Source organism: Amblyomma americanum, chromosome 9, assembly GCF_052857255.1.
Source record: "Amblyomma americanum isolate KBUSLIRL-KWMA chromosome 9, ASM5285725v1, whole genome shotgun sequence".
Lineage (NCBI taxonomy): Eukaryota > Metazoa > Arthropoda > Arachnida > Ixodida > Ixodidae > Amblyomma > Amblyomma americanum.
Window position 1 is genome coordinate 117,366,248 of NC_135505.1, and position 24,535 is coordinate 117,390,782.

Here is a 24,535-nt window from a genome sequence, read left to right on the forward strand (position 1 = left end):
GCATGTTAAAGAATGTTCTGCAACAGCTTTGGCAATCATCGCCAAATTTATTTCACAAATTCTCATCAGTAATCATCAATCGGCTTGAGGCAAGCGTCGCTCTTGGGGTTGGAGGAGGTACGCCCATTTGATAATTGCTTCAGTGTTTAAAACACACAAAGCGAAACCTCATAGTTCACTAGGCATGGAGAACACAGCCTGCCAGACACTTCAAGGATAGGGAAGTCAACATTTTGCATAACAAAGCAAACGCACATTTATCCGAAAGGATATAGAATTGCAGAGTTTAAGCTGTAACCCAGACTACTGATTACTGCCGAACACCGCTGTTCCATGACCAAATTTACTAACTGGTTCTATTAAAGACACCTATGAACAGGAAAGTTGGAAACGCATCTGAGTAAAAAACAAGAATCACACTTAAATTTCACTGGCATTCAGAGAACAGCTTCAACTGCAAATGCATATTGGTATTTAGAAGCATTACTGTGATAGCAAGGAGAGACAGGCGATTTACAACTGACTAATCGTACAGACCAGACCTTTGAAATCCTAGTTAACAATGTGCCATACATGTATCCAGATCAAATTTTAAAATGCTGAGAAACAAACATGAAATTTCACTGCGTTTAGCCTTTCTGTCTACTCTCTTCCAAAGCATAAGGGTGAGGTTTTACTGCTAACGGCCCTTGCCACATTAATGGCATTAATGGAAGTTAGACAAAAGCCCACACATGCCCAAAAGAAACAGATTTTAATTTCCTCTTTGAAATCACTGCCAGCACTGTTTCAATGACCTGATCTGAGCAACTGCTCAATGAATGCAGGGCACTTGTCTGAAAAATAGCGTGCAATGTTACAGATGAGCAGAAGTTTCAGAAACAAGCAAGCACACTTGTTGCATGAACACAGCCTAACAACAAACTAAGGGCTTCATTTAGCTCTAGAGCATAACGGTACACAGCACACAGATCTCGCCTTGTTTGTTCACCCCTTCCCACCTGCAAACTAGAGAGAGAAAAGAAAATGCCCAAGCCTGGAAGCACACAAAAGCTGCCACATTAGTGGATGTCAGCATGCTTTTGCAGAGTTGCTAAGCCTAACATGGCTGACGGAACTAAAGCCGATGAAAAGGCCCTGCTGTTGCACCTCTTCCCTGTAGCAAACTAGAGACAAAGGTAAATGCCCAAGGTTAACAGCATACAAAAGCAGTTGCCACATTACCACACTTTCAGTGTGTCCAGTTCCTAAGCCTAACATGGCTGGCAAACCTAAACTAACTTTAAAGGTTCAGCCACTGTTGTACAACCTTTTTCCCATCTTGGAAATTCAAACCAAAACTGAAATAGACGACGGCCATAGTGAGCATCACATGCACAACTGCAGCCACTGCAAAACTGCTGGCCTTCAGCAGTGTCCTGCCTGCACCTAGGTCAACATGGCCACCTCCTCCTCCGGTTAAGCCTAGAGGCATCCATCTTGTTCCTCTAGAATTGAAGTGTTTTTTCTCACGCAATGCTTTCTGGCCTTGGTTCCACGTTTCCTTTGCACTGGCAGCCCTCAGAGATGTCACGCCTCTGCTTTCACAGTATTGTTAGCAGGTGTGGTTGCAGTGGCGTCCGGTGGTGTGGGAATGTCGTTGTTGTTGTTGTTGTTGGCGACGCCTTCGCCGGCAGCCCCTTCAGTCGGTTGGACGTACTTCCACAAGCCATACGTCTTGCCGACCGTAGTCTGCCAGAGCCGGAGTGTTCCATCCTCGCTTCCGCTCGCGTACAGCTCTCCGTCAGGCGAGAACCTTACGCAGTGCACAGGCCCGAAGTGGCCCTTGAACGATTCTGGAAGTACGGGTCAAGTGCAGAGCGTAATTACTGGCAAGCCATTGAAAGTCTATTCACATTTCCAGTCAGCAGCCTGGCAACATCCAAAACGCTGCAGGAGTGTAAGACACAAGGTATTCCTCATATTAGTTGCATTACCATATTTACATGATTGTAAGTCAACCTATTTCTCAAAATTTGAAAATCTGAAGTGTGTGTGTTGTGTGTGTGTGTGGGGGGGGGGGTCGACCTAAAATCGGAACCAAACCATCGCACCATAAATAAAGGCAAGACAAACGAGATTTTAGGCATGCTACAGCATGGTTGCGTTGTTGCTGTGCAGCTTAGTTACATCATTCTTGGTGTTGGCCTCGAGCAGCTGCTATGTCAACACGTAGAACCGGCATCCCCACCCTGCGAAAGGGGGCCAATGATGGCTGTTGATAAGCAGCAAACCGCACCAGTGCACTCCCCACACATGGCCACAGATTGAGTCTGCTGATAAGCGCCGGCGGCTCGATAACGCATTCGCATTCGTCAACTCTTAATAGGCGTTGTCCAAGTTTTTTTTGGTTACCTTCAACCGTGCAATCTGCACTTGAGGGAGCATCGATACTTGATGGAAGAACCGCTGTTCCAATCGCGGCGGCACACCCACTCGGAACCGCAGCGCCGCCGCGGAGTGTTGGTAGCCGACGGAAGAGCCGAAGCCGCTCATGCGTAGTCTCTCTCTAGCTCTGATGCATTTGACTACTGCCAGCCGCGATTCAACAGTTTTTAGTGTAGTGCTTCGTCATTCATAATTTGTGCTCCGGGTCCAGTAAGCGATCGGCGCTCGTTCATGGCTACATTCGAGATGACTGTCTTTCTTTACGCCAAAGAAACGAACTGGGCGCAGGGCCGCAAGTTCGACGTTCGTAATGGGAGATACAGGTGTGGAAGCTGCAGCGAAGCAAAATTTCAGCTGTTCCACGCGATGTGGCTGTTTGCGAAGTGCAGGATTTCGCTTCACAATGATGTTAGAATGAAGAGCTGTGGGATCGCAGCAGCGATCACAATGGCAGCGCTAGTGAGGACGATGGTGCAAGTGTGGGCGAGTAGTCCAGTGGCTAATACATTTTCGGCTTGGAATGTGCCCATGGGCGCTCCCGCGCGTGCCAGCCGATAGCAGCTGGCGATAAGCGGAGGCCGCAGAATAGTGCTATCGCGTTTTATTATTGAAGGCCCAGTGTAAACGACCTCCAAGTTTTTTTTTTTTTTTCAGAAATGTGATTTGGGGGGTCGACTTACATTCAAGACGACTTACAATCGTGTAAATACGGCACTTAGAAGTAGGGGTTGGACTTCTCGTTTTTAATTTTGAAAGTTCAGTGGTTATTTCAGAATGAACTTACACTTTTTTTTCAGCGAATATTATTTCCTAGATATGAATTCATTTCATACTCATTTCATTTTCATTTTTTTGTGCAATATTCTCATTTTCCAAATCCTGCCAGGTCTGTTCAGTTCTAAATAGAATTTTGACTGATGATTTTCAGTGTTGTACAAACGTACTCAGATTCTGAAACACTGATGATATGAAAGTCAAGTTTACTGCATAAACAACAATGTGCGTGCAACAATACACCACACCTGCACACTAGAGGTAATCGTAACTGCATCCCTCAGCACAGCAGCAGTTAGACAGGATGAAAGGCTCACCCAATTCCGTTCCAGTCTCATACTCAAACTTGTACATCTTGAAGTCCTCGCCTCCGCAGACAAAGACTGACTTGTCAGGCAGCAGTGACGCGGAGTTAACCTGGCTCGGAATCTGGAACTCCTTCAGTTTTTCAAGCCTAGGGCACGAAAAACGAGTAAGAGAATGAAAAGTGCCAGGGAAAAGCATGGTGGGACCAGATAACAAGAGAATGAAAACAAGTAATAACCAAACGATCTGGTACAGCAGAAAAGGGCAATGCAAGCAGGTCAGTATTCACAACAAAGCTAAATGAACTAGAAATTAAACAAGATTCTGTGGTGTTAACAAATGGGAAAGGTCTTCCATTAGGCCAGTGTATAATCCATTTCATAAATAGCAGGCAACACTGCTGAGGCTCTGGAAGTAGTGCATTTGTGAAACCATATTACTCCACCACACATTACTCGCCTTTCTCTAAGGCCTGTGAGTGTTTGGACGAAAACAAAGCACGGCATAAAACGAAATGGTAGCACTGAGAATTATGATCAAAGCTGTGAGGCGCTCAGTAATCCGACCCTTGGCTATAATTTTCGCTGAATGTGAACTACTTTTGAGACGCGGATGCAGTATGAGCGATTCGCCCTACCAGCTGCGTATCAGACCGCCACAGTTGTTCTTACTTCAAGTCTGAATGAGTTGGAGGACGAGAATGTGGCAAGAGGCAATACGAAGTCCACGAGATTGCTATAGACGGCACTCGAGATCTGTCGCAACGAAATATCTTGAGTTCACTTTGGTTGTAGGGCGAACTACTTTTTAGGCATGGACTTAGCTTGCGGAAACAGGCTCGTCAGGTTTGGCAGCGTTGCCTGCTATGTATGAAATAAGGGTATAGTAACTGGTTCCCATTCACAAGCTACGCAGAGAAAAGTTTGATCCTAGGCAAACGGGACTGAGAAGAGACCATGTCCTCTGTAGTAGGCCATCTGGAAAGGAGCTACTTGCCCTCTTTTACTTGACTCACCATTAAATATTGTTCTGCTTGTTTTTTGCCATTTTCTTAAAACTGTATTTTGTGTCAAGTTGGAAGTTTGCTCAAGGTGTATCTCGGCACTTAGAGCAGCTAGAGCCACAATTCTTTTTGCATTGTGCAGCTGGAAGCATAAGGCATGCAACACTGGGAACAGATTTTTAATTTTCACCTTTATAATTTTTTTATTTTCTTGTTTCTTTTTCACTCCAATGACCAAGCTGCAAGCACCAAGTTCATTAGGCGGCTAAATCTATACCATTAGCGTAATTTGAAAACTGCTTGCAGCGTTGCATTCCTCACACATTGTAGCATTCACTCACATATTAAAATTAAATTTCTGATGGCCAATTTTTTTCCTATTGTTTGAGCAGACAATGGCATGATATAAATATCTCACAAACTAACTGGCCTAGAAATAAACTATTTGTGTATTCAAAATTAGCGGAAAAAACTGAATAAGTCTGCGCAGTTTCATCAAATTTGGTCTGTAAATAAAAAAAGAAGCTCTAAGGCCCATGTCCCCCCTTGATCCACACAAGCCCATAAACTGGCAACCAAACAGGACAGTCAAATCTTGTTATAGCGAACAGGTAAAAAATCGTGAAATAGTTCGATACAGCCCAACTTTGTACTAATATAAATTTTGCCAAAAACTCGTGTAGGAGAAGCACAATTTAGCCAGCCCCCTCCTGTCACCCTTATTAATACAGATCATCTTCAAAGAATCTTTACAGAAGGCGACTACGTATCAAGCGACCCTTCATTACGCGCACATTTTGCAACACAGGTGACATGTGCCATCAGTCTTCGTTGAAGAAGAAAGTACACTCACGTTTCAGTGCTCCACGTGCTCACCATGTGGCCGTGGGTGACGACCAGCATGGTGCCGTCAGGGGTCAGTTCAAGGTCACTGGGAGCACTGGGGAGGTCCAGTCGGCCAACTTCCGTCCCGCCGACATAGTCCCAGAACCTGAAAAGTTTTGCATTGATTTGAAACCGCACTCACTCAACTTCTAGCAAAGCTACATCTAATGCAAAGGTTCTCAAGTTCTGCAGAACCCTGGTGCTCCTTGGGAGTGCTGCTTGTAGTTCCCCTGGCATCTGAATTCATGCATGCCACTAATTCGCCATAATTATTTAGGCCAAACACTAATTCTCTTTAGTGCAATCTTGTATCGCTTTCTGATACGATGTGCCAATGTTGACTGCTGACCACATGTCCAAAGTTTCGAGAATTTAGTCTGCATTTCCTGCTCCTATGCCTTATCTACCAACCTCCAACCCTGTTCTATTTAAGGAACCCCTTCTTTATATTCCCGTGCCATTTCTGCATTTCGGCTTTTGTAATAGAGATGTGAAACAGTGTTTTTAGCACCAAAAAACAACAAGGATTAATGTGAAAACCCTTCACAATAGGGAGCGTTACCTTGAACAGAAATTGTCCAGAGTTACATTTTCAGCATAGCACAGAGGTACGTCAATGGCAGAACAACTTGTATGGAAATGCACCATAAGCACCGCTACATGGTGCGTGATGGAAAAAGATGCAGGTTGCTGCATTCAGGTCGCACTATCCACGATCTATGATAACAATTATGGTGTATTTTGGTTAAATGTATCTCCATAAGATACCATCATTGATGTTAAAGCTCTTGCACTGCCTAAGTGATGATGCAACTAGTAGATTCCAAGCAAACACTAGCTTAAAAGATGTTTTACAAAACCAACACCACTGACACAAACGCTGTAGTTATTAAAGTCCCATTTACATCAGATCTTCTTTACTACAATGAAATGAAACTTTGATAACAGCACTGTTGACAACCATTTTCTATGGTGCATCAACCAACACTGGCGTCATCCTCACATTGGCCACATCACACTACACCGAGCTGGAGCCCCGGCCCACCCGTTTGAACCAACAGCCCGAACTAGGGGTGCGTTATTAAAGTTTCACCTCTCTCTCTCTATATAATACTTGCAAGGTTAAAGATTATGCTTTCGAACTCACGTTAAAAGGAATGCTCTAGACTTCAAACCAAAGCAACTGCATAGTAGGCCAACATAATATTAGTACACATTGTATATTATAACAAAGAACATATAAGCATATCGAAAGTACATATCCATTATCTGCATTGTACTTACCATTGTACAGACTTGCTTAAACATTCATTTTTCTTTGGAGAGGTCATTACGATTGCGTCATGTAGACTTCCGGTTTACATTCCTGTGTTTTGCTAGTTCTGTATTACCTGTCTTGTAGCTAAACACCAGAAGTTTGTGCATTTGTGAATGGAAGTTTGTGCATTTCTTAATATCAGGTCCCCCAAACAGTGTCACTTCAGAACCTTCTCCCATAACGCTTGTGATGCTCGGTATCGAAAGTATTGCACGCTGAAACAAAATAATGGCAGTTCCTCCTACAACAACCACATGTGTGCGCCATGTGGAAAGGCTGCTTTTCACCTGACTGATTTGTCGTCGGATGCAGAAACGATGCGCTTGTCATCCTGGAGAAACAGCACTTTCTTGATGGCCGATGTGTGTCCTTTCAACATGGTTGGAGCTGTCGAAAAACAATCAAACCACAAACTCGCGAGTCAACACAACACTGCAGAGCTCACAAAATTTCCACCTCACAATCTAATCGCAGCGGAGTTGGCGTTTGGAAAGACGTTAAATCAAGAATGCTGATGCTAATAAAATTATTCTTCATTCCTAGGCATTGTGCAGTTTCAAACACACGACACATTACAACGTTTATTTCTGCTGCCGTTGCACCCGAAATAATACTCATGGCTACACAGACACAATGGCATGACATTTAAGGGGGGACACTAGTATTAGACCTATTTCCTTTATTTCTGATCCAAACCTAACAAAACTATATTATCTTGGTCAATTTTTATGCTGATTTCAAGTCTGAAATTACTTTTCTTACAAACTATTTCGATCCTAATATAATTTTAATCAGTCACTGATTAGGGCCTCAGTCAACATTTATGGCAGAATAAAAAATTTTCAATGCACAGCCATGTCGCCTAATAAGTAAAGAGTGCAAACTTCACGCCAATTGTTTCATTTTATCCATACAATTAATCTGACGAAACTTCAAACACCAGCATTCTATATGTTCCTGTCACGCGTTCAAAACTTTTCGCAATCATTGATTTTTGAAGCCTGATTGAGAAATTCTGCCTTGAACCTTGCAACCCCTGCAACATCAGCTTTCTTTACCAACAAATTGCATCTCTATCTGTTCTAGATGCACAGATTAATGAATCAAAATTTTCATGCCATTAAATCATCTGCTTCTGCACAAATTCAACCAACACAATGATCTAAATTTAATATTACGGTCAAAACACTGATTTCCGAGAAAAAAAAAATGGTGGATGTGGAGAACAATAGCTGTAGACTCCAAATATGCAACTTTTACAATAACAATTTTTTGGCCATTTTATCGCCCCAAAGACCAGTGTACCACTCTGGAGGTAACTCTAGCAAAGATATTTAAAAGCGGAACATATTTTTTCCCTCTCACTTTATTCAAACTGGCAATGCCAATCATGAAAAGGACTCGGTGGCCAAGAATCAAAAGTGAACCTGGCCTCACAGATCTGCGTCAAAAAAAAAAAAAAAATGACTGATGATGTCGCAGTTTGCTTATCAAAACTGCATGTGGCAGGGATACACATATATTTCATTTTTTCCCCCACATTTTTTAACTTCTAAAAGCGCTACTATATCTTGTCATCAGAACGTGGTAATCTATCGATAGAGGCCAACTTAAATTTCTCTGCACCATCTCTCTAAGCAAAACAACATTCGAGGCATAGAATGAAAAATTCAGGCAACATTGTTACACCTCCATAAAAAGCTCCGACACACTCCATGTTACAGTGGAGCCACTGCCAACTAGCTTTTGTTTGGAAAAATTCAGAATTAACATATTTAAAGGGTATAGCTGTACTCGGCAAGTAATATGGTTAACAGTGGAAGGTAGTTATAAATTTAATTTGCAGTTCCTTCTTTTGCTTTCGGCTGAAAGCTCTGCTACAACCAACTCTGGAAGCCAATTTGAACACTGAGATCTCCAAGGGACAGCAAGTGATAAGTTATTTGACAGGCTGTTGTTTCTGACGTAACAGCACGCTACTATATGTAAGCAATAGGAATGAGAAATCACATTTTATGGGCATGTGTGTCATAAAGAATTAAATAAACTGCAAACGGCATTAAAACTTGCAAGCATTATGACAGCTCACGTCATTTTATGCACACACAAAACATATGTACCAGGCTAAGTGCACTCAGTACAAAACTTGTTGCATACGGTGCTTCAGCCCTAACACAAATCGCCAGACTAATTTAAACCGCATCTCGCATAAAATTCGCTAAATTCTATTTATTGCGAGAAAAATACAAAAAGAAATCATAGCTGTCATCACCCAGATTATGTCTACTACTAGTAGCCTTTCCTAATGCTCTCAATTACACTCTCTTTTGCACCAGCCATGGTCACCTTATCTAAGCAAATATTCCAATCCCACTGAGCACTTTACTCTTTGTTACCGCATGTTACATTCCCATTCACCTAGAATCCACTGTGTTATCCAATAAGTCATCAGTTACCTTTTTTCTACGTTATGTGCTCTTCCTCGGTCCACTGTTTCCTCTTGATGCCACCTAAACATCAAACACTAGTGACCAAAGATTTTCTTCCACTAAACTAAAGCATTAACAGAAACAAGGCCCATCAAAAATACTCGTATATCAGGCTAAGCACTTCCATAGTGCACTGGCAACATGAATACTCATGAACAAATGGGTAGCATGTGAAGTATACGTTCCTGCTCGTGTTTACACACTAGCCACCTGTTTTCAGAACCCATGAACCTTTCAGCAGACACTTTTTGGTTCCTGCGCGAACGCAAAACCTTTATGAGAACGAGGCAGCAGGACAATGTGGCACAAGAGAAACCTCTGCAAAGTTTTGGATGAAACGTTCTTCAAGGCTCACCGGCATCTTCCTTGTTCACATCGAAGATTCTGAGGGTCTTGTCATTGCTCCCTGTCAGCAGTCTCACCCCTTCCGAGTCAAAGTCCACACAGCGCACTATGTGGGGATGGGAAAATGTGTGAAGTTCTTCTCCGGCCACGGCATTCCAGAGCTGCAGGCGGACAAAGAGAGACTTTATTAGACTAATGCGCGATCGACCGGTATGCAAAGAAGAAGGCTCTTCCACCAATTGGTCAGAGTGAGGGTCAGGGTCAAAGTGTATCATAGGTATGTGTGGGCACCAAAGGCCTTGGCTGTCAGGGTTGAGATTTAGGGACCACAGATAGCCCCCACAAACAGCAGGTTTAAGTCCTTGGACGAGCCAGGCTCATCACAAGCCGAATGACATTTCTTGCTCATGACAAGTACAGCTTGTGGGTTTTCTGGCACTCTGCGTCCGGAGAGTGGGGCTCATCTTAAGTTTTATTGCTCATTAAAAAAAAAAAATGCGTCCATTATGGGGTTAATGCACCAAATTGTTGTAAAGCTTATGAGAAGTCATTGTTGAAGTTCCTCAAAGTAACAACTTCGAACAATTTACATCATGAAAAAAAAATTGGCCATAAACTTAGAGCTCACTTGAAAACATCGTTGCGCGACAAATCAAATGCTTTAATACCACACTTGCTCACGTCAGTGTTTCAAACTGACTGTATGTGTCTGTGAAAAAAAATTAAAAATAGTTGACCTACACGTTATTATTAATTGAACCAACTACTGCCATAAAGGCTATTGGTCAAAATATTTTAGAATGCACTTTTTGAAGCTGTGTAATAGAGTTAATATAACTGGCCACAAGGAGTCCCGTGAGGAGAGCAACATTACACTACACAATGATTAGAGGACTTTTGTATTGCGTCAAATAGAACAACACAAGGAAGTTGCCAGTCTTACCATGTACTATCGGGGACAAAAGTGGTATACTCCACGCAGTGGGAGCCGCAGCAACGGAAAACTGCATCGTAACGCAATCAACAGGTGGCACCTGGGATCGAGACAGCCAATGGGAGCCCTTTATTATCAGTAGGCATGCTGCTTGACTCGTTTCTATGTTTCGTGCTTTAGATGGTGTTACGATGCAGTTTTGCGTTGTTCCGGCTCCCGCTGTGTGGAGTATACCACTTTTGTCCCCGATAGTACAGTAAGTGCCTGGAACACTGAGTATGCAGTAATATGCTGAGTTTATAGACAATGACTTGTTATGTGAGACAAGCATATGAGATGTGGTAGAGGGCATGCTCATGTAGAAAGCATGAGTAGTGCTTAACATGCAGAAACAGGCAACCACAGGTACGATGAAACAGATTGTAATTTATACAGAAGCACAGCCATGGCAGCTCGTTTTGCATGTCCTGAAAGGTCTTACTTGTAAGGCTTACTGCTTATCTAAGAAACAAATGCAAATATAAGATTTCTACCAAATTCTCCTTTATTGCCATTCCTTCGTGAACAAACACCTCGGGGGTTGAGACTAACCTTTGCTGTGAAGTCGGCTGCGCCGGTGGCAGCTACGGAGGCATCCTTGTTGAGAGCGACGCCCCAGACGGCGCCTTTGTGCCCGACAAATGTCCCAATCCAGTCTCCGGTGTCGCCCTGCCTAAGCATCGGTTTTCCATCTGAATGAAGGTTAAAATTTTCATCAACATAATGTGTAAACAGAACACAAAGGCTGAGGGTGCCAAAGAACTTAAACCGTACCCGAACTATGAAACAGCAGGCATGAGAAATTCCCAGATTAATCCCAAGGACACGAGACGAGTACACAAGCTGAAGCATGTTCACATTAAAGGAACTCTTAGGATAAATGAAGTTGGCCTGTATTGATCAATTATTTTGTTCTAATAAAAATGATGCAACCTTTGCCAAAAACAGATTTTTTTATATGCTACAAAAAGTCAAAAAATGAAATGCAGGTGTCGGCCCCACAGGCCATTTTCGCAAGCAAATTTCAGTGTGCCAAGACACTTTTTTCACGGATCCCTGACGCTAGCCTTCAAGGCTATTTGCTTCCAAACGACGATCACAGAGTCATTTTTGGCCTTTGATGTCAAATGCTTGAATTAAACCCAATGTTCAGGTAAACAAATGTGTCTTTTGGACATAGAAAAATATGTAGGTAAAAAACTGAAGAACCGATATTTACTAAGAATGAAAAATTGGATGGAAATGTGATAAGTGTCCCTTTAGCACATTCATTTACTTTTGTGTCAGCTCATCCGTGATAAATTTCCTTCATAAAATCAGCAATGGTTTGCATGCAGCCAGAAAGACCTTTCTTTTGCGGCTTCCAGTTCCTGACCTCAAGTAGAACTGAAAACGCATGAATCCGCAAATTCAATGAAAGTGTCATCAGCAAAACTGTGCGAGAATTATGAAAAAAGCATGACACCTAATCAGTTAGCGAACCTCTCTAGGTTCAGCCACACAGCATGAACCATACGTTATCAGGCTTCTAGGGCTTATGCAGCGGCTGTTATAAAAGCAGTGAGGAACCTCATGTTAAGCCAGAAATCCATGTTCATGCGCTTCATCACTCAGTCTGAACTATGCGGTGGTAAGCCGTAACATCAAATATCCCTGTAATGGTACTACATACGTAAATGCAGAGAGAATAAAACCACAGCACTGGAAGTTATTTAATCAATTTTCAAAACAATTTACCCTCGGAAGTATTTATGAGCAGGTACTGTCACATAGATGATATGCTATTTCTACATCAATGAGCAAGTATACGAAACGGCACAACACGCGAGTCGTTACGAAGGCCTATGAAGCCTGTAAGCATAAAAACCGCGTACTACCGGTCTGTTGTGTTGATGTCAGTGCCACAAGTACCTAATCATTCAAACCGAGCTGTCACGCTTAAACGTAATGGCTGCGTCCATGAAAATGACGGCGCATTTTCTCGGTCCACTCACAGAGCAGCAGCTTCACTATAACGGCCTGTTTTTCCTTTTGCGGAATAATGCTAACAGCAGCAAAGCTACGAGTAACAAATGCAGTATGTACTATTTCGTAGCCGGCTGACTGGGACGTAGCACTAGCCATGGCACTGAGCTACGCAACAGAGCAAGCATACAATAAACGGCTACACATCAAGCGCCACACTGAGTAAAACACAACTTAACGACGCGATTACAAGAAGGCCAGCGCGCATTACACTGACAAATGCGGGCTTAGACTACATGTGAACCTCTGGCGAAAGAGCACATGGGAGTCCGAATGAAAGGCTCGAGACTACGCCTCGTACTACGTGGGCACATGGCTGAAGTCCACAGCACGTCACTGATCACAGTTCACTCACGGGAGGCCTCACCTTTGCAAGCTGAAATTAGGTAATAAGTTCCAGTCGACGATAACTTGGAGAAACACAGGTCCACTACAGGCCGAGTGTGACCCGAACAAGTGAGCGGCGTTTGCCTCAAGCCGGCCATTTTTCGAATGCAAGCGGAAGTAGAGCAAGCAGCTGACTTGAGCCACTTCCGCTAAGGGTAAGTGCTGTTTCTACCATCCGCCAGATGGACACACTGCCGTTGCATTCCACTGAACCTTGGCCCACGCTTGGCCCCTTGCTTGCCTTGGCCAGCCTTGGTCCCAAGGCTTACCTTCCGGGCCTGGTGCTGTGTCTTCAAATTTTTCACCACGCGGTTAGCCAACTGTAACAGCTCCCGCATTTGTGGCGTTTGCTGCACATGATATCACACGATTAGTCCAGTTTCAGACCGACGTCAATTATTGTTTTGCTTTGGAAAGAGAGAGATAAAAAAAAGCTCGTTTACAAGAGCAACTTGTGATTCCATTTTCTTATCGACATTTTCTTGCATAACCGAAATGAGACCTTTGACTTCGAAGCTACGTGCCTTGAATGTACAGTAGCGTAATTGAAATATTCGTATTTTGTGGAAACTCAGTGGTGTTAATCTGCGCAACGATCACATCACTCGTTTCAAGGAAGCCCATTATGGCATTATCACGCTTACTGCGTAAATAGATGGAGTTTAACGTTTATTGTGCATAAAAGGAAGAGTTCTGTAATATATGCATTAACATAAGATGGGTAAGTGGTTTGACGTGCTTGCCGAAATAGCTCAGTTGGGAGAGCGTTAGACTGAAGATCTAAAGGTCCCTGGTTCGATCCCGGGTTTCGGCATTGCTTTTTATTTTTTTTTAATTTTTTTACATTTCTAGTGATTCTAGTCGGATAATTTCTTTTCCGCTTCGTAGCGAAAATTACAACACTAGAACTAATACCTATTTGATTATCGGTCATTAATAGGCAGCTGTTCTGATTATGGCATCAATAGAAAACCCTCGATAGCAGTGTGAACAGAATTCTGAACACTGAGCAAACGTTTTGCACGGACGGTCAGATATGAAAATGCACCCATTTTACGACGACTGTACGGCACATTGCATGCAACAAGAGGCCAGCCAGCTCTCACGTTTCCAACTATTCAGCCAAGGTTTGGGTACGAACACATAATTATAATACGCGTATATCTGCGCAGTTAGTACAGACTGCTAAAAACTACACTGAAGAATGTGTGAAATAGATTGTAGGCACGCTGAATGCATGTCCTATATGTCCCGGATAGACGCTTATCGAAATGATAGCGCTTACAACAAAACAGTTAGACAAAAGCAGACTTAACTATGCTTTTCTGTAACCGCTTTGTTACACCAGCCTGGGAATAATTAGCTCAACTTATACAGGGGGCTTCACATGATGAGTGGGGCCAAATGACTGAAGAAAATAGGGACGGATGTAAGGCTTTTATGGTTTATGAGAGTTTAACGCCCCAAAGCGACTCAGGCTATGAGGGACGCCATAGTGAAAGGCTCCGGAAATTTTACCACCTGGGGTTCTTTAACGTGCACTGACATCGCACAGTACGCGGGCCTCTTGAATTTCGCCTCTATCGAAATACGGCCGCCGTGGCCGGGATCGAACCCGCTTCTTTCGGGTCAGCAATCTAGCGCCATAACCACTGAGCCACCGCGGCGGCCGTGGGTAAAGGGGTGAGGCGGACACCCCTCCCTTAAGCAAAGAGTTTTATAGACGAAGACTGCACTTCTTACCATATTTTTAAGGGGGGCGAACACGACCCTTTTCACAATTACCCCATCCGAGAGTAAGGATTTCGAATCTTGATTGGACCACTCTCATAGATAACTTCGTAGGGAAAGCAAATTGAAAACTATAGTACTTCAGACGATAGCTAAGGCTTGCCACATGGTCCACACCACAGAAAAAATTGACCGCTTACAGAATGTAGTGCTACCAATGCTGGGTGGAACACGCCCAACATTGCCCAACATAAAAGCCGGAGCAATATATGTAGAGCGACAAGCTCTGCGTTTCATCTTTTGTAGTATCGAAGACCGGAACGAATTTCCCCAGTCTATGGGGCGATATGTGAAGCCTGAAAAAATGTAGAGAGGAGGGAGCCTTTGAGATAAGAGGCGTGGGAAGGAGGAATGTTTAGTGGCCAATAGAGCCTGCAGGGAAGAGGAAAGTGGATAGAGGAAACCGCAGCGCCACTCATGCGACTCAATTTTTTTTTTAATAGGTTTTTGGGGAAAGGAAATGGCGCAGTATCTTCCTCATATATCGCTGGACACCTGAACCGCGCCGTAAGGGAAGGGATAAATGGGGGAGTGAAGGAAGAAAGAGGTGCCGTAGTGGAGGCCTCCGGAATAATTTCGACCACTTGGGGATCTTTAACGTGCACTGACATCGAACAGCACATGGGCGCCTTAGCGTTTTACCTCTATGAAAACGCAGCCGCCGCGGTCGGGTTCGAACCCGGGAGCTCTGGATCAGTAGCCGAGCGCCCTAACCACTGAGCCACCGTGGCGGGTACTTAAAATTGGCCGTTCGCAATTTCGCGAGGGGTCGTGAATGCAAACCAGCCCCTTAGAGAGATAGGATAGGTTCCGGCTCACTCGGATAATAAGGGGAACGAGGCAGCTCACAGCGTAGCTCGAGGCTTCGTCGACCGGGCAGTGGGCTCGCGTGATCATTAGAATTTTTCGAGAGACGGCTTTAATTATCTCATTTCTACGACATTACCAACCATTTTAGGCTGGAGAGGCGCGTTTACACCTCCCCCCCCCCCCCCCCCCCTCTTCCGCACAAATCTTTAACTGAAGATCAGGAAGCCCCGTGGCGTTGTCTTCAGGCGCGCTCGTTTCTAACCCTTCGCTGCTAGCGCATATGTACCATAGCCAGTACAACCCCCAGTGCAAGCACTGTGGTATTCGAGCCGCTTGTGTGATCACGTTCTATGGGACTGCAAGAAAGAAGGAAGAAGAGCCTGCGGCGGATTTATTACAAGTTCCTTCTCTCGAGCGGTCGTAGGCCGTTCTGGCCAGATCAGGCCTAAGGACACAAGTACGGGTCATTGAGTGGGCATACTAAGTTGCCAACAGCCATGGGTGGACGGCCACCTAACATGACTCTCAATCCTGTAAGCCGCTCTTTTCGGCGAAATTAATGTTCTCCTATGCAACGGGCAATGGAGTGCATTCCAAGAGAAGACAAGCGTAGCAGGGTGCGGCAGAAAGTTAAGTGGGCGGATGAGATTAAGATTTGCGGGAAGACAGTGGACGCAGCTGGCAAAGAACAGGGTTAATTGGAGAAACATGGGAGAGGCCTTTACCCTGCAGTGGGTGTAGTCAGGCTGATGATGATGATGATTCAGTCAGAGTGGAATGGAGAAGCGGCAACTAGATAAGAGGACAGTGGCGGAAAAGAACTGCAAACGCAGATCCCCCCCCCCCCCCCCGGAACTAATAGCAATGATCGCCCGTAAATTTTTGCGCTTACGATCTATTTTCTGCCCCCGTATCAGTTACTGGTGGAGTGTGACCACGCGATGAATCGCGCAAGGATATACCGGTGATCTTTATTCTGCTTCGGTAAAGCATTCAGGGCATTTCTACAATCGCAGCTGCATGATTGCCCTGTGAGCGGAATAAGTTTACCACCAAAAACTGATTGTAATCGGCACGCGCAAGAATGGTAAAGCTCGGCGTTGTTTCATATGCACTGACAAGTTTGACCTTTTTAGAGGTGCTTTCTCGTGAAATGATGGAGAAAGAAAAAAAGAATAACAATAATAATTGGTTTTCAGGAAGGCAAATGGATCAATACTGTTGGTCTTCTGGGTGTACACCTCAACCGCGCCGTCATGGAAGGAATAAAGGAAGGGGTGAAAGAAGATAGAGGTGCCGTAGTGGAGGGCTCCTCTTTCTTCTTGCACTCCCTAGCTTGATATAGGTGATAGGCGCGAGTTTTGTGGAGTTCTCCCAATATGAATTGAAGTATGCACTACATGGTCGGCACAACGGTTCCTCGATGTTCATCTTAACCATTCAGTGTGATTAAAATTATATTCTCCATCACTATGAGTCGTAAGTCCAATTGCGCGGTACCATAGTGTTATTTCGAAAGCTCGCATTTTCGGCGGTCTATTCAAGTCGTATTTAAGATAAGAACTTAAAAGTTTCATGTTCACTACGCAATGCTTGCGAAACAAAATGGCGCCTCTCGACGGAACGTTCTTTTCCACTTGGTCATGTTTATCTGCTTCCGCTGTTTCTAGTGGCTGCGCAATACTCTGGCGGAAGTGATGACCCGGAACAAACTAACTGTATATGAAAGCATTCAAAATCACACGAAAAAATAAAAGCATTTACTCTCATCATTCAGCCAGAGCTGAATAGTATACGAGTCGGCATGTATCAGAACGCCTTCATAGGAGGCCGTCTAGTTTTCGTGACATGTCTCCTGCTTTGCGCTTCGCCTATGACCACTAAATAATTTATCATTGAATTTTTCTGTCATGCTGTTTCGGTTTCAACAACCCTGTGGCGTCAAAGTTCTCATTAGGTCACGTGAGGCTAGGACAAACGCAAAGTAATCGCTTCTTCATTCATTGTAATTGCGCCTCTTGAGATAGGCTTGCTTCAGCGTTGTAGCGAGTTAAAACAACGAAGGGTCGATTATATAGCCGTTTTTTCATACTTGGCGTAGCCTTCACGCAACTATGATGTTAAGCCATTGTTCGGCTCTCAAACCGAAACAACATGAGAGATAAATTTGATTATAACTTAGCGCTCTTGGTAACCGATGTACAGTATTGCCTCAAGCACCATTACAAAGAAGGAAACACGCGCCCAAAATTAGATATCTATACTCCCATAACTTTGACGATCGCTGCTGATTAGGTGATGTGTAGGCTGCTTGGCAAATCAAAGATAAGTTATTGCAAAAAAAATGAAAAAACTGGGAAGATTAAGTTACATGCTGCTCTTAATACACTTAAACCACGTGCCGAAATAGCTCAGTTGGGAGAGCGTTAGACTGAAGATCTAAAGGTCCCTGGTTCGATCCCGGGTTTCGGCATCGGTTTTTTTTTTTTCTTCACATGCGACAAGAAAATCTAAGTAGCGTCAGGGGTCACCTTCAAATGCGGTCCCCAGCAATTTCAGTTATATTTAATGCCCTTTTTATTTTTCAGCATGCTAAGGGAAAGTAAATGCATCCCAATAAGACTATCAGCTATAGCCCTGATAGAGACACACGAGCCGAAAACCAACCGGCCCAAATCTTTTCTCTTTACAACTAGCCCTGGTTGACCAAGCCACGGATCTGCTCCACTATTATCATTGGCTTATCAATAAAGTGACTTTCTGCCTCTGCCTGTTAAGTTCTTAGTTCAAGTAACCTGGATATTACACGCATAACGCTGAAACTTCAGGCAGATAATGATTTTTTTACGTGTTTAGTTGCATTTATCAGCCATCAGCTTAAATACATCCATTCAGTACAAAAGCCTTCTCCACTGATATTCAATCAATCTTGTCCTGAGCCAGCCGCGCAAACTTCCGAATCTCATCCCCACTTGACTCTGTCGCCCCCTAATGCTCTCCATTATTCTAAGGGACAATAATTTATATTGCCTTCGCATTACGTGCCCTGCCCTAGAGCCCTATGGAGGAAATAAATAATTAAGAGGAGGTAATTTCGTCGCATTTTTTCAAGCCGGACAGCTCAGCTCCCCCCCCCCCCCCTAATTGGCCTCCGTCTCAGCTCGTTTCATTGTCTCAGCAGACAATGATCGAAGCATACGACGCCGTCGCGCACAAAGCCACTATTGGCTGAGCCTTCGGCCAAAGAATCCCAGGGGCCCTTGCGAAAACACGTGACTTCCCGCACATTCTATGTCATTCTGCTCGAATAGCAAGGACCTGTCCTTAGCTTCCCTTCCTTTATACCCTGCCCCTCGCCTTTTCTTATGCTCAGCTGGTATATTATTCGTTTCCAAGCACACTCTGCTGTCTTCCCGTTTCGTAACGCTACCTTACATTTTACCTTTCCACTGCTCGATTGCGGACTGCGTAGATCTATACACTTTGCGCCTTCCTTCCGACTATCGTACCACTTGCATGGGATGCGGTAAAACTACAGATGTGGTCTCCGGCTCTTCGTGATTCGTTCAAATTTGTGTGGCATTCATCACACAGCGCTAATGACTTCCAGCTTTCCGCAAATACTAACAAGTCAACGCCTTTACAAAATGTAGAACAAAACATTAGCGGTGGTTTAGCTCTGGTTTAACCTGTAGCTACAGCTGGCCGAGTGGAACTTGGTCACGTGACCAACCACGTGATCAGGCAGGGCGCTGCGCCGCCGGCAGCTTCTCCGCACCACGTGACCTACCACGTGGCAGCGTGGCGGCGCCGCCACGCGTAAAGCTCGAAATGCTACCGTAATATAGCTATCGCTACAAAAATTGGCGGTGGTTTAGCTCTGGTTAAACCTGGAGTGACGCGATAGCTACAGCTGGCCGAGTAGAACTTGCTGAATTGAATTACAAAGTAAGTCTTTCGCCGCTCCGTTTCTCCGGGCGTTCCTTCATCTTCGTCCCACTTGACACGGCGCATGCGCATAGCTGTCGCAGCTCGGTTTCGCCGGCGCGCCGTGGCGCCGGCAGCAGCAGCTGCTCCGCACCACGTGGCCTGTCACGTGACCAACCACGTGATCACCCACGGCGCCGCGCCGCCGGCAGCTGCTCCGCACCACGTGACAGCGACGCAGCCACGGGCTTGCAGCGCAGCCACAGGGTGGCGGTGCCGCCACGCTGAAGGCTCGAAATGCTACGGTAATGTAGCTATCCCTACAAAATACGCGGAAAGAGGGTATGGCTCGCGCTTCTCGTTACCAGGGTAGCCACGCAGCCTCGCGGGCCCAAACTTAACCTTTATAGGCTTCTCTACAGGGATACTTGAGGGTGCTATTCATGAGCTGACAGTGACAGTACTTGCCAAACGCACCCTAGTCTACTCTTATTCTTCTAAATCTATTTCAATCTTATATGTTCGGATACAGCTTCTTTTGGATAAATCGAAAGCATATTTAAACCTGGAAGAACGTTGCGACGACAGTTTAAGTGAGCTGCACCCTTATGAAGCACAGCTTTGTTTGCAAGTCACAAATCACTAACAGTATTCACTCCATATTTGCTGCAGGTGTTTGAAGACACGGAGCGGCCACCAAAGTTTTCCTGCCAACGAGGAGGCGCACGATCGGGAGTTTTTCAGAGAAAATTTCAAGGAGCAACAGTTTTTATGGCAGAACGCTAGTGCGCACATTTTGGGGGAGGAGGGGGGGGGTTGAGTAAAGGAAAAGCGCATAACTATCTCACTCATCAGTGGACATCTCAACCACGCCCTGGGGGAAGAAATGGAGGAAGAATGAAAGAAAAAAGAGAGAAAGGGGTGCCCTAAGGCCCTAGGGATGGGCTGCAGAATCATTTGGCCTCATGGGGATCTTTAACGTGCACTGGCATCGCATAGAACACAGGCGCCTCTAGCGTTCTTAAATTGAACGAGGGAGTGAAAGAAGAAAGAGCGAAAGAGGTGCCCTAGTGAAGGGCTCCGGAATCATCTGGCCCCCTGGGGAATCTTTAACTTACACTGACATCGCATAGGACACATGCGTCTCTTGTGTTTCGCCTAGATAGCAACGTGGCCGCAGCGACTGTAACTGAATGCAAAAGGAAGCGAAACTCGAGTGTACGCAACTGCCGAATAAATCAGAACGATAGTGTGCATAGTTGCGAATGGAAGCGAATTAGTGCGCACATTAGCGGAAGATCGGTGCTGAGTGTAAAAAGAGAAGGAAAAAGTTTGCGTGCAAAATAAAAAAAAGGAAACACTAGAGCGCATAACAGCGAAAAAAAAAGGCCGAGGGGGGGGGGGGGACGCTCTGCTCGCAACTGCTGTATCAGAGAAAGGAATAATGTTGAGTAGCACAAGTGAGTGAGTGAATAAACTGTATTGCTCTAACAAAGGAGTCTTGCTCCTTGCCCGAAGATTGCCGATGTCTTCCAGGCTGAGCGTGGTTGGCGCCCCTAGTCCAAGGCACCACTGTCCCTGGCCATCCGGCATGCGTGGCTCACTAGGTCTCTTTGGACCTTGAGCTGGCTGCTGGTTAGCCCGTCCTCCCACTGCTCAGCATTTGGCTCTTTGTTACCTCGGAAAGCTACATTGTGCATGCATTGCCATGTGATATGATACAGCGTGGGGGTTGCCCCGCACCACGGACATGTATCCCTATACTGCTCCGGATACATCTTATGTAGAATGTGAAGGTTGTGGAAGGCTCCTGTTTGGAGTCTTCTCCAACATGTCGCTTCATATTGTGTTAGCAGAGGATGTGGCTGGGGATATTTGCGTTTCTGCATTTGATGAGGTTGAGGATAGCTGCGTACGTGAGCTCTATCGTTATCTCCGGGCCGTCCGAGGCGTTTGACGCACCAGCTCGGATAGTAAGCTCGCGAGTAGCACAAAAAAACTTCGCTGCAGCGAGACAGGATACGATACTGCGCAACGAAGGTATATACGCGGACACGTCAGATCCTTTCGAAAGTCGCATGACTCTACGCGGAACCTTTCTGTGTGGTTTCGGCCAGAGTTCTTTAGCAGAATAGCCATTGTAACGTAAACAGTAACTTGTTTTCCCCTTACATTTGAATTGAGTGGGCGCCAAGCCAGCATTGCACTGTTCCAACTGTGGAGAAGCGGAGCATACGTTAGCACGCAACTCTGTACTGTAACCGCGCAAAGCGCCATCGCATCGTGGCGAGGAGTAGCATCTATAAATTGTCGCGAACTCTAGATAAGATTGCTCCCTTTCCGGCGCAAATTACAGGCGCCACGTGTCGCTGCGAGCATCACACCCTTAGCGCAGACATGCTACGGCCTTGTACAGTCTAAGTTTGGCTGACGAGAGTCCGGGTCAAAGGTATAAGCGTGTGTTTACGTGTGCTGAAGCGAGGGCCTTGAGGCCACGCATGACCTTGCATGGACGGACCCCGCCGACATCTGCTGGCCCGCCCGTGATACGAGCGTGGTCTACAGCAGGCCGACACGCAGCACGACGTTTGGCGATCGTGCATATACTATCGTATACGCATAGTAAAACATGCGGCAGTGGTGCCGCTAACGGGCATTTGCAGGCATGCAGGTGCGGCAGCAGAAGCAGCAAGATGACCTCTGGCTGTCCCGATTACTCCGCTTCCCATCACCCATGGACGATATCCTGAGGTAAGGCATCAGGGCCACTTCCGGGAAGTAGCCGGTTTTGTGCACTCGTATTCCTTTCAGTCTTCGCTCCTTCCTGTTTGCTTAATTTACTCCGTTCCTTACAGATTATCGCATTCTTAATAAGAATAATAATAATTGGTTTTTGGGGAAAGGAAATGGCGCAGTATCTGTCTCATATATCGTTGGACACCTGAACCGCGCCGTAAGGGAAAAGATAAAGGAGGGAGTGAAGGAAGAAAAGAAGAAACAGGTGCCGTAGTGGAGGGCTCCGGAATAATTTCGACCACCTGGGGATCTTTAACGTGCACTGACATCGCACAGCACATGGGCGTCTTAGCGTTTTTCCTCCATAAAAACGCAGCCGCCGCGGTCGGGTGCGAACCCGGGAACTCCGGATCAGTAGTCGAGCGCCCTAACCACTGAGCCACCACGGCGAATTTATCGCATTCTTTCTTTTCGAATTTTTTTCTTTTCTGGTTTATTCTGAACAAACATTATTTCTTCAGGGGGCACGGCTAAGCGCGGGGAGTTGCCTAGTGCAGCACGCTCAAACAGTAGTAAGCCATGCAGCGACACAGATGGATGCCGGTGGCAGTTAAGTAAAGCTTCATGATCTTTACGGTTGTGGCGTGCTTGAATCAACGATCCAGAGCAACTTTTTTGCTCCGCGAAACCGAAGTGCTTGTTTCAATGGGCGATTTGGGTTCAGATCCTGAGCTGTGGTTGGACACCGACATTGGACACGCAAGCACACACACACGCATACAGGCGCGCGCGCGGGCACAGAGTGTGTTGAATCATCATATTGTGTCTGTGATTAATAATAATTGGTTTTTTTGGGGGGGGGAGGAAATGGCGCAGTATCTGTCTCATATATCGTTGGACACCTGAACCGCGCCGTAAGGGAAGGGATGAGGGAGGGAGTGAAAGAAGAAAGGAAGAATAGGTGCCGTAGTGGAGGGCTCCGGCATAATTTCGACCACCTGGGGATCTTTAACGTGCACTGACATCGCACAGCACACGGGCGCCTTAGCGTTTTGCCTCCATAAAAACGCAGCCGCCGCGGTCGGGTTCGAACCCGGGAACTCCGGATCAGTAGTCGAGCGCCCTAACCACTGAGCCACCGCGGCGGGTGTCTGTGATTCGTTGAATCGTTTGTACGTGATGAACGAGAGACGCCAGGAGGAAGTAGTAGGAGTATTAAGTGATTTTTACTAATATGTAAGGTGGGATTTATTCGGAGAAGCTTCTTAACGAGAGCAGGGCCAACAGCAGTCCGAGGTCAGCTAGTCCAGCCAGGAGCGTGCACCAGGCGATGGCCATGCGGCTAGCGCATATGCTCGTCGTCTTCCTTCCAAAAATAATAGTAAAAAGGAAGGAAATGATTTTTGCTAGCCCCGGCATCTGCCATCGATACTGAAGCACCTGAGCTGGGGCAGCGGAAATAAGGGATAGCAGGCAGAATGGAGAAATGAAATGAAAGAGGTGAGGGGACAGGAAGAGAGGAACGAAATTGGAAATCGGTAATGGGTTTTTAGGACAGGAAATGACATATTAACTGTCTCACATATCTCGGTGGATACCCGAACCGCGCCGTAAGGGAAGGGATAAGGAGGGAGTGAAAGAATAAATTAAGAAAGAGGTGATGTAGTGGTCGTCTCCGGAATAATTTCGACCACTTGGGGATCTTCAACGTGCACTGACATCGCACGGCCCACGGGCGCCTTTTGCGTTTCGCCTACATCGAAACGCAGCCGCAGCTGTCGGGTTCGAACCCGGGAACTCCGGATCAGTAGCCCAGCGCCCTAACCATTGAGCCTCCGCAGCGGATATAGAGAGTGCTGAATCATGTTGTGCACATAAGTCAACCAGAGACACGAGGCTGAACTGCTGGCATAACCGGACCTGAAACATTTTTTTTTTGTTTCTGTTTAGTCAGATTTCACACCTGCGGGTCGTGCGAGACGCAATTATAGTTTCACTTCGCCGTGGCCCCGTGACTGTGTTTTGAAACATCGAGGTGCGTTACGGTCGGCTGCTGGAAAAACCTTGACGGCATTAAATTGCGCGCTTCGCTTGACTGCCGTCGCGTGGCGTTTACTGCTTTCAAGATTTAATTGCCGCTCTACCTTCTAATTTTTCTAACTCCCTAGTGCACGCCAGTTTTGACTTGCTCGCTGCGGAAACGTTGCCACGACCCTTCAGGAGTGATTAATTTACTACCACCTCTCGTAGTATGCATTTCTCACATATCAATGGCTTTATGCCAGACCTTGCCGGGTATCGTTGTGACAGTTTGTCGCGCAAAACGAATGACGCAGGCG

At 45.6% G+C, this 24,535-nt stretch overlaps 1 protein-coding gene and 2 non-coding genes across 3 annotated transcripts; 2 read left to right on the plus strand and 1 right to left on the minus strand.

Moving 5' to 3' along the window:
• Window positions 1–27: 27 nt before the first annotated feature.
• Window positions 28–13,069, minus strand: wmd (serine-threonine kinase receptor-associated protein wmd). The gene is made up of 7 exons (XM_077637022.1): window positions 12,913–13,069; window positions 11,073–11,212; window positions 9,558–9,708; window positions 7,001–7,100; window positions 5,364–5,501; window positions 3,519–3,655; window positions 28–1,835 (listed from the first exon to the last, which is right to left on the minus strand). Exons 1-7 carry the CDS (start codon window positions 13,028–13,030, stop codon window positions 1,570–1,572), a joined length of 1,050 nt encoding a protein of 349 aa, XP_077493148.1. The 5' UTR covers window positions 13,031–13,069; the 3' UTR covers window positions 28–1,569.
• Window positions 13,070–13,673: 604 nt separating this feature from the next.
• Window positions 13,674–13,746, plus strand: TRNAF-GAA (transfer RNA phenylalanine (anticodon GAA)). The gene has a single exon. It is a non-coding gene; the product is annotated as a tRNA-Phe (tRNA).
• Window positions 13,747–17,933: 4,187 nt separating this feature from the next.
• On the plus strand, window positions 17,934–18,006 carry TRNAF-GAA (transfer RNA phenylalanine (anticodon GAA)). The gene has a single exon. It is a non-coding gene; the product is annotated as a tRNA-Phe (tRNA).
• The last annotated feature ends 6,529 nt before the right edge of the window (window positions 18,007–24,535 follow it).

Excerpts from the sequence above, each read along its gene's own strand:
- wmd (XM_077637022.1), bottom strand. The coding sequence starts at position 13,030 with ATGGCCGGCTTGAGGCAAACGCCGCTCACTTGTTCGGGTCACACTCGG. Across the intron at positions 7,101-9,557 it reads TGTGAACAAGGAAGATGCCG|CTCCAACCATGTTGAAAGGA; the intron begins GTGAGCCTTGAA and ends GTTTTTCGACAG. Across the intron at positions 3,656-5,363 it reads AGCACGTGGAGCACTGAAAC|GCTTGAAAAACTGAAGGAGT; the intron begins GTGAGTGTACTT and ends TTCGTGCCCTAG.